This window comes from Coregonus clupeaformis, chromosome 10 (genome assembly GCF_020615455.1).
Source record: "Coregonus clupeaformis isolate EN_2021a chromosome 10, ASM2061545v1, whole genome shotgun sequence".
NCBI classification, from domain to species: domain Eukaryota; kingdom Metazoa; phylum Chordata; class Actinopteri; order Salmoniformes; family Salmonidae; genus Coregonus; species Coregonus clupeaformis.
The window spans coordinates 43569857-43580359 of record NC_059201.1 but is presented as its reverse complement, the minus strand read 5'-3'; the positions used below and the strand labels follow the sequence as shown (position 1 = coordinate 43580359).

General features: G+C 43.7%; 1 protein-coding gene across 1 annotated transcript; it reads right to left on the bottom strand.

Annotated features, from left to right (window-relative positions):
• Positions 1 to 21: 21 nt before the first annotated feature.
• p4htmb (prolyl 4-hydroxylase, transmembrane b) lies at positions 22 to 8830 on the bottom strand. The gene is made up of 9 exons (XM_041887912.2): positions 7689 to 8830; positions 7210 to 7291; positions 6641 to 6831; positions 4541 to 4637; positions 4197 to 4359; positions 3410 to 3595; positions 2994 to 3084; positions 2361 to 2484; positions 22 to 1206 (listed from the first exon to the last, which is right to left on the bottom strand). The coding sequence occupies exons 1-9, from the start codon at positions 8058 to 8060 to the stop codon at positions 1037 to 1039; spliced, it is 1476 nt and encodes a 491-aa protein (XP_041743846.2). The 5' UTR covers positions 8061 to 8830; the 3' UTR covers positions 22 to 1036.
• Between the last annotated feature and the right edge of the window lie 1673 nt (positions 8831 to 10503).

The window sequence follows — 10503 nt, the reverse complement described above, 5'->3', positions numbered from 1 at the left end:
GAAATTAGAGAAAAAACTCAATATAATTCAAAAGTAAACTTTATTTGGAGCAGAGGAAAGTGATTCAGTGCATTTTGAAACAAACGCCAAACAAGGTGAACAACACAACGTGGAAAGTGAAAAATATGGAATAAATAAGTAATAAATAATACTTAAAATAAATAGAAATTCAATACCTGTAGTAGGTTGAGAAGTAATGGATGCAAGTGACATACAAATAAATATATATATATATATGTATATACATAGAAAATGTATAATAAATAAACAAACTAACAAATAAATAAATGAAGTAAATCTGTGCAACGCTTAAATAACAGTTAACATGCTTCATCACATTGGAAGATGGGGGGGGTCTTTGGGTGATGACAGACATCGTCAAGCTAAAAAACAGAGGACCACAGCTGACACAGTCTATAAAGTCATCTCTCTAGTCTAGTGGCTGGAGTCTATGGCTATCTTTATCATGACACAGTAAAAACCTGTACAAAGTCTAACGTAACAGCTCATACGACGGTACGTACACGCAAATAGTAGCATGGTCAGTAACATTAATGTTTTGTGACACACAGAAGGTAAAATTGCGCATAAGTATATCATGTAAAGTTTGGAAATATGCATAAATTCAGTTGAGGAAACAAAACTAACAGTGAACAAACAAGGACATCTGAACAACAACATTAGATTTTTTTTACCCCTTCTCAGTTGCATAAATCCAAAGTGACCACAGTCCGTGAATATCAAATATCTCTCTATGTACTGGCCGCAGAGGTGTCGTCAAGGGAGGTTGTGCACAGCAGGACAGAGTCAAGTTAGGTTGGGGAGGTGGGTAGTGGGGTATCTTTGTGGTATCTTTGGGCTGAGGAAGAGGGGTGGGATGTCTAAGCCCACTAACTACAATGACTGGACCACTCATAACTCTTCTGAGGTTGGAACTAGTGTAATTAGTGGACCTAAGGGGAGGTAATTGTTTTTGGTTTCTAGGCTACAGCAGTACAGCTACAGTTCCTGATGGGAGTCATCAGTTTGTAGTTGTTCAGGGCTGTGCTGCTCCCCCTCCCCCCTGCTGTGACACCAGCTGCTGGTAGCGAGCCTGGCGCTGGTAGTCTGGGTCGATGTTGATCCAGTTATTGGCCACCCACTTAGTCCCGCGGGTGACCACACAGCCACCGTGCAGAGAGTACTCATCCTGCTCCCCCACCCAGCCTGTGGGGAACAGAGAGCAGTTAGTATGTGTATTCAACAGCAGCTCTGATAACAGCAGAACTGATAACTACCATGTGGACTTGTAGGCGGAATCTCTTTCAGTGTGTTTCTACAACAGTGGGCCTAACCTTCATCAAAACTACAAAGGCTTCAGTTTTTAAATAAGGACCTGAGCAGCAGTGAATGAATGAAATGGGGTCAATGACTATGTGTGTACAATAAGTTGTGCATCCTGTCTGAGGGGCAGTAATTAAGCTATAGTAGTGTGTTTATATACTGAACAAAAATATAAACGCAACCTGCAACAATTTCAATGATTTTATTGTTAGTTACAGTTCATTATAAGGAAATCAGTCAATTGAAATAAATAAATTAGGCCCTAATCTATGGATTTCACATGACTGGGCAGGGGCGCATCCATGGGTGGGCCTGGGAGTGCATAGGCCCACCCACTTGGGAGCCAGGCCCACCCACTGGGGAGCCAGGCCCAGCCAATCAGAATGAGTTTTTCCCCACAAAATAGCTTTATTACAGACAGAAATACTCCTCAGTTTTATCAGCTGTCTGGGTGGCTGATGTCAGACGATCCCGCAGGTAAAGAAGCCGGATGTGGAGGTCCTGGGCTGGCGTGGTTACACGTGGTCTGCGGTTGTGAGACCGGTTGGACGTACTGCCAAATTCTCTAAAACGAGGTTGGAGGCGGCTTATGGTAGAGAAATGAACATATTCTTTGGCAACAGCTCTGGTGGACATTCCTGCAGTCAGCATGCCGATTGCACGCTCCCTCACAACTTGAGACATCTGTGGCATTGTGCTGTGTGACAAAACTGCACATTTTAGAGTGGCCTTTTATTGTCCCCAGCACAAGGTGCACCTGTGTAATGATCATGCTGTTTAATCAGCTTCTTGATATGCCACACCTTTCAGGTGGATGGATTATCTTGGCAAAGGAGAAATGCTCACTAACATTGATGTAAACAAATGTGTGAACAAAATTTGAGAGAAATAAGCTTTTTGTGCAAATGGAACATTTCTGGGATCTTTCATTTCAGCTCACTAAACATTGGACCAACACTATACATGTTGCGTTTATATTTTTGTTCAGTATAGAAGGGTCGTGCTATGTGTGAGGGAGTACTGTGTACAGTCTGTACCTTGTCCGTCAGAAAGGTAGTTGTACCAGAACACGGCTGTCCCTTTAATAGGCTTTACCCTCAGGTTGCTCCTATCACAGTTCTTCCTTGTGTCCATCAGATCCACATTGTTCTGGATCAGAGACTGAAAACACAAACACAATCACTCATTAATACCGTTGAGAAAAACATATCGATACACATACCTATACACCGACAAACATGCAAATGTTTAATATAGATATAGAAACTAGTGATGGGGGGAAGAAATTGATACAGTTAAATATCGGGATATTATTTTTTACGATATATCGTATTGTTTTGACAATATCACAATATTATTTTTGCACTAGTTGGCTATACCTGCCTATTTGTTTTCAGCACTTTTATTTCCATGACTGATCAAAACGTGTTTTCTCATGCTGTCTTGTCCCTCTGCAGCAGACATATGGTTAGCAATATGTTTGGAACATTGAATCGCAATAAAATCAAAGTATCGAATTGCAATCCATATAGAATCGTGAGAATCGCAATACATATCGTAGCGGCACCTAAGTATCGTGATAATAACGGAACGTGAGGTCCGTGGCAATTCCAAACCCTACTATAAACATACAAGAACACACACACAGAGGCACACAGACAATAACGCACCACTTCCTCATAGGTCCTGTTGTCTGCCACAGGGAACGCGGTCTCCCCGCCCCCCTCAACAGAGTTCAGGTAGAAGAGAACTGTGATGTACCTGGGTGTGCAACACACACATTTAATACACACACATACTGGAACACACATACACACACAGACTAACCACACCAAGGAAATGTAAGCCTTAGTCACAAACTACCTGACATATTGATATGAGCTAAGTTACACAAAAGCCATACACCACAGTCTATCACAAACACATCCACCTAACGTACACAGACGTTACACTACATTATCACACAATAACACTCAATCTAACCATCTTAATCTGAATGATATCTAACCTGACTCTCCCATATACAGTATTATCAAAACAAGGCCAAGGACAAGGCATTGGCTGACTCAACACAGCTCTCTCTCACCTGCAGGAGGTCTCAAAGGGTGTGGAGGTGTTGGCAGCGAGGCGTGTGTGTGTGCAGGCGGTCTCAGGGTAGACAGGGCCGCTGTCGTGGTGGGCGTGGTAGTGACCCCCCTGCTCATAACGTACCACCTGGAGGGGCTCACTCAGGTCCACCAAAGCAGAGGGCAGCCGGGTCAGACGGGCCACCCTATGGAGGACAAACGGAGGGGGAGAAAGAGGGACAAAAGTCCTTAACATCAGATTCTGATAACCTTGGTCATGGTGTTTACTCCAACCGTTTATTCATGTGTTTGAACATACAGTACTTGGCTTTGTCCACATTTGGAAAAAGAATTCCTCTATGCCATTGTTTTTCTCTAAAAACAGATAAAGCAACACCTCACGGCACAACGCCTCTCCCCTATTTGACCTAGTTATTTTGTGTGTATGTATTGATATGTAGGCTATGTGTGACGCTTTAAATGTATGTAGTTCTGTCCTTGAGCTGTTCTTGTCTATTAATGTTCTGTATTATGTCATGTTTCATGTTTTGTGTGGACCCCAGGAAGAGTAGCTGCTGCTTTTGCAACAGCTAATGGGGATCCTAATAAAATACAAAAATATACACATGCGATGCGAACAATATCACTAAAATCCCACCACTCTTTTCCATACAAAACGAGACGTCAATAAAAAAATGGAATAGTCCCATAACAGAGGGAATAAAGGATAGAGGAGAGAGAGGGGTCAGCAGAGAGAGTGGCCAGTGCAGAGGCCAGGGCAACAGTTGACAATGACGCTCTCCTCACCTCTTCTTGAGGTCTCGGAGAACCTGGTGTGCCCCCTGTCCCTGGTACAGCCAGGTGTGCCTGCTGTTCCTGACCAGCTGGCTGCTCTTCACCCCGCGCTGCTGCAAGAACCGCTGGAACGCATCACTGCCCAGACGCCTGAACTCCTCCAGGCTCAGTAAGCCTAACACAGACACAAAGATAAGAGTCACTTACAGCCACAAAGTGGGTCATACAGATACAGGGGTCATATACTGACACAGATATCCAATATGAGCAGCATGAAAAGATTAGCTCTGTATGCACAGAGACAGAGGGGCCTAACTATCACAAAGAGGCCCGTGTTGAGAATGACAGTCTCTTACCGTTACTGTCAGGGTCAGCCTTCAGTCCAGCATAGATCTCTCTCAGATTCTCTGGTGTCAGCCAGATCCCATCCCTCACTCGTGAATGTGTCAATATCTGTAGAAGGCCCAGGAACATGCATAAATCACACATTACACACACATATAGAAGAGAATACAATACATATTTATTGATCCATTATAAAGGAACAAAATAAATTGATATTTTGCTGCCCCAGTACCACCACACTATGATTAATGATGCATGTTCACTCCACTCAGTGGCCTTGTCGTTAGAGTGTCCGCCCTGTGATTGGAAGGTTCAGGAGTTCGTTCCCTGGCCGAGTCATACCAAAGACTGTTAAAGAATGGGACCCGATGAGTCTCTGCTTAGCACTCAGCATTAACACTAGAACCGCTGGGCCTCGAGGGATCCCCCTTCAAGCTAATAAGCAGTCATTCTGACTCCAACACTCTAACAGTATAATTAATACATGGCATATACGCTATCACAAAAATAATCATTTGGTTGTGTTTATGAAGGTCAAAGGCAACATTATAATACTTTTCTTTATAACACAATAGCATTTTCATTAGTTTATGTTACTGTAAGTTGTTACTTTTAATGTAAAAACAAAAACATTTACGTGTTCAATTTTATTCGTGGAGTGCCTTTGTTACAATAATGAAAGAGAAAGCATATGTGCTGGAACACGGTAACCGCTGATTTTTATAACGACAAAATTAAAGAAGCACGATCAGCAAGAGGCGCGGTCAAATTATGAAAACATCAGTAGCCTAAACATCATTATAAGTGCCAAGTGTGCGTGATGGATGGTGAAAATCAGCACAAAAGCAATAATGGCATTATAATGAATATAAGTGTCGATATGACAGCAGTAAAAAATTATCAATTATTGTCAGCTCTTGCTTACATGGCGTCTTCACGCAGTGGCATCAGTTGGATTTCATTTCGCTGTTATCGCTTGTCCTAACAGTCGACACAAATCTTTGCCACTTTCACTTGCTTGACACGCGTACCACAAACACGTCGCTTGCAGGCAACACAGGTGTCTTGGGTTCTGTTCTTAGTGCATCTGGCCACCTGGCACTGTCTCCTCCCCGGGGGTTGTGCAGACAATTGTTCATCAACAGGGATGTCCTCTCCTGGTTTGTAACATGTAATGCGGTTCTGTACAAACTTGTTCTAAATGTTGGATACCATTGGGAATGTCTGTTTCCAGGCGTCGTGTTCTTGTTTCTTTGTCATAAAAACGGAGGTAGCGCTGAACCGATCCCATGACATGGTTTCTCCAAAGAAAGTTTTGTTCTTCTTGCCATTGTAAATTAGGCATGCTCTCATTGTGTACTCCAAGTAGGCCAGAGTAGACTGATAAAACTGCTTGGATTTGTAGGACTGATATAGGGTACATACCATTTTGAGATTAGAATTAGAATGGATCAATACAATAGAATGGCCCGCCCTGTTCTTCATTGACAATTGGTGATTACATAATTATTCCCCTCACTCATCAACTCACCCATTCTCCCCCATCATACTTTACTTCATTTATTTAATCTGTTGTTATTTGTGTGAAATTACTTTCGGTATAGTTTAGGTTCAGTTGCGAGGCAATTATCGAGGTGATTATCAACTGGGCACAGCACCTTCCACTGTCGGGAGAAGGAGGCAACTGGGGAAAATAATTCAAAAAAATGACATGCCCTCCTAAAACTAGTTCTAACTCCAGTTCTGTTTGTGATTTTAAGATTTTAACAACGGCAGTGTGTTATATAGACTTATTTAGAAAAAGTCAAGGACGAAGGGGGGCATGACTTTAAAAATGGCACAGTAATATATATTTTTATTCATGAGCAGTCAAAATGACTGCTTTTGCGGTTCTAGTGTTAGGAGATGGATTGGGATAGATTGGGGTTGAGGCCCTACGATAGACTAGCGTCCTGTCCAGGGGGTGTACTTGTAAATCAAACAACCTCACGCTACAGAAACAGGATATAGGCTCCTGCTCCTATGAGCCGTTCCGGCTCGCACTTGTGCAAGGCTACTTACTTACTTCACTCTGCTCACAGACACACATGCTCGCTTGCCCACCCACACACCTCCTGGAGTTGTAGCTGTCCATCCTGGTTGAGGTCCAGCAGGTTGAAGATCTCCTCTGGGCTGAGGTTGAGCTGCTCCGTCAGCTCCTCCTGTCCCTCAGGCACCATCACTTGGCTCTCCATCAGGCCCTTCAGCTGGGCCAGCTGCACCACCACACGACACTCCTCTTCAGACAGGAACCCTGGGATCTCTAATAAATAAATAAAAATATATTTAAAAAAATGTAATGCACTAACTGTAAGTCGCTCTGGATAAGAGCGTCTGCTAAATGACTAAAAAAAATATATATAAAAAAAAAATCTCTGGAGAGAGAGACACATCGTAAACACCCGTTTGAACGCCTGCACGCACCCAAACACACGTATGAGTGCACGCACGCACACACTTACACAAACACAGATGCACGTATGAATGCACACTCGCACACACAAACACACACACACACACATACATTAAGCTTCATACACAATGTAAACACAGAACCTTGGAGAGGAACGACAGCATCAGCCACTAGCTTGGTGTAGAGGGGTGCAATGCAGAGCAGAGGTTTAGTAGCAAGAGCTCTCACCAAACAGCAGGGGCTTCAGACTCAGGGTCCGCATCTCATGCACATTGCCTGGCACCAGTGATACCTTCTGGACATGGCCCACCTGAGAGAAAATAACACTGATTATAACTTCACACCATCAAGATGACATGGAACACACCATTCATATAGAAGAATAGCACAACAGACACTAGCCCACCGCTGAACCTTAGACTACTACTGTCTGTAAGATTAAGCTCTGGGCTAAACAGACACAGAACTACACAGGCATCCTTACGCCTTGATCACACCGATAGTGTTCCTACGCAGCATCATCTGGATATGTGTGCAACAAAAGTTCAACATTCACCTTCTGCTACCATTTCTGTCAAGCCGTCTATGCATACAGTTTGACGCTTACGTTCGATAAATCTAACGTATGCACCACACAGAACGCACTACAACTGCCTCTGAAAGGCAAAAATGCAAACACTGTTGGTGAGATCGAGGCGTTAACTCACCCGTATGCCCTCTAGTCGTGGAAGGTACATGTCCTGCTTAAAGCCAGAATCTGACTGTTGCTGATTGAACTCGGGGGGCTTGTGATGATTGCTTCCACCGCTTGCCTCGTCCCTGTTCGGGGTGGCCAGTACCTCTCCAGGGCTGTTGTTGTAGTGCACGTAGAGGAGTAGCGCAATGACATTGATGATGTATAAATGGAAAAAGACCATCACCACCATGAAGTAAGAGCGGGAGCACACGTTGCTCTTCTGCAACGGGATCCGATCTCGTGGCATAGGGGGTAGGGTTGGTAATGGAACGGCTTCATGTTCATCACTGTCGTCGCAGTCCTGTGGTTCAATCATCTTTGACCTGATATGATGATGGACCATAAGCTTATCACTGGTTTGTTGTTCTGAGTACCTTTTTGACCCAGGTACCGAGAAAGACGTCAATTGACGTGTTAAATAATGGAGTCAGTTCTCTATGGTAGGTTACGTTAAGTCATAAAAGTTACCGCATGAGTGCACAATCCATACTGACTGTCCAGACTCAATCATCATCATAGCATAGTCAACCCCATTCTCCTCTACGGTACCTGTCAACTAGCTAGTTAATGTTATTATTTTCTCTAAAATAAATCAATAAGCGACGAAACATGTGAAGCTTGTTGGTACTTTGGGTTGAATTCACAGTAACATTAGCTAGCTACACACATCACACTTCCATGACTGCATCCAGCTTCTCTTGTTTACGTTGCGGTTTCAGCAGTCCGTGCTGCGTACCTCCAAAAATAGAGGGAAAAGAGCCATATCAAAAGGTGCGATTTATCCATTCGAAGGTTTTTGGTGCAGTGATCATCTATTAATATTGAAAAACAAAAAAAATATGCGGCCGATCTCTCATTTCTGCCACACATTTCTCTGTGGCGTTTGTTTTGAAGCTGACAACACGCCATTGCCTTGACAACTACTGTGGTCTGCTATATTGCTAGCAGCACTGACAATAATGTCACCTCTCTATGGTAATGTATAAACCTTAAAAATAAAAGCCCGCATTTCAAAACATTGCAGGTGGTTAACTCATTCAAAAGATACAGTTTGTAACGGATAATCAACGAGGGGCTATGCGTTCTATGGAAAATAATGAACGGGTGTGTTCCACGACGCGCTAGCGGAGTGGAACTGACCTTCCACGGAGTTGCATTATTTTCCAGAGAATGGATCGAGCCCAGAGTTGATTATCCATTTCATACCATGGCTATAATTTAACACATTTGGCTATACTTTAACACATTTGCCACTAGAAATGTGTTCATTAAAATGTGTTCATATTTAAAATAATTTATACATATACACACACACATATATATACATATATATATATATATATATATATATATACAGTGGGGAGAACAAGTATTTGATACACTGCCGATTTCTGCAGGTTTTCTTACTTACAAAGCATGTAGAGGTCTGTAATTTTTATCATAGGTACACTTCAACTGTGAGAGACGGAATCTAAAACAAAAATCCAGAAAATCACATTGTATGATTTTTAAGTAATTAATTTGCATTTTATTGCATGACATAAGTATTTGATACATCAGAAAAGCAGAACTTAATATTCGGTACAGAAACCTTTGTTTGCAATTACAGAGATCATACGTTTCCTGTAGGTCTTGACCAGGTTTGCACACACTGCAGCAGGGATTTTGGCCCACTCCTCCATACAGACCTTCTCCAGATCCTTCAGGTTTCGGGGCTGTTGCTGGGCAATATGGACTTTCAGCTCCCTCCAAAGATTTTCTATTGGGTTCAGGTCTGGAGACTGGCCAGGCCACTCCAGGACCTTGAGATGCTTCTTACGGAGCCACTCCTTAGTTGCCCTGGCTGTGTGTTTGGGGTCGTTGTCATGCTGGAAGAACCAGCCACGACCCATCTTCAATGCTCTTACTGAGGGAAGGAGGTTGTTGGCCAAGATTTTACATTTACATTTTAGTCATTTAGCAGACGCTCTTATCCAGAGCGACTTACAGTTAGTGAGTGCATACATTATTTTATTTTTTTCATACCCCCCGTGGGAATCGAACCCACAACCCTGGCGTTGCAAACGCCATGCTCTACCAACTGAGCTACATCCCTGCCGGCCATTCCCTCCCCTACCCTGGATGACGCTGGGCCAATTGTGCGCCGCCCCATGGGGCTCCCGGTCGCGGCCGGCTACGACAGAGCCTGGATTCGAACCAGGATCTCTAGTGGCACAGCTAGCACAAGATCTCGCGATACATGGCCCCATCCATCCTCCCCTCAATACGGTGCAGTCGTCCTGTCCCCTTTGCAGAAAAGCATCCCCAAAGAATGATGTTTCCACCTCCATGCTTCACGGTTGGGATGGTGTTCTTGGGGTTGTACTCACCCTTCTTCCTCCTCCAAACACGGCGAGTGGAGTTTAGACCAAAAAGCTCTATTTTTGTCTCATCAGACCACATGACCTTCTCCCATTCCTCCTCTGGATCATCCAGATGGTCATTGGCAAATTTCAGACGGGCCTGGACATGCGCTGGCTTGAGCAGGGGGACCTTGCGTGCGCTGCAAGGTTTTAATACATGACGGCGTAGTGTGTTACTAATGGGTTTCTTTGAGACTGTGGTCCCAGCTCTCTTCAGGTCATTGACCAGGTCCTGCCGTGTAGTTCTGGGCTGATCCCTCACCTTCCTCATGATCATTGATGCCCCACGAGGTGAGATCTTGCATGGAGCCCCAGACTGAGGGTGATTGACCGTCATCTTGAACTTCTTCTATTTTCTAATAATTGCGCCAACAGTTGTTGCCT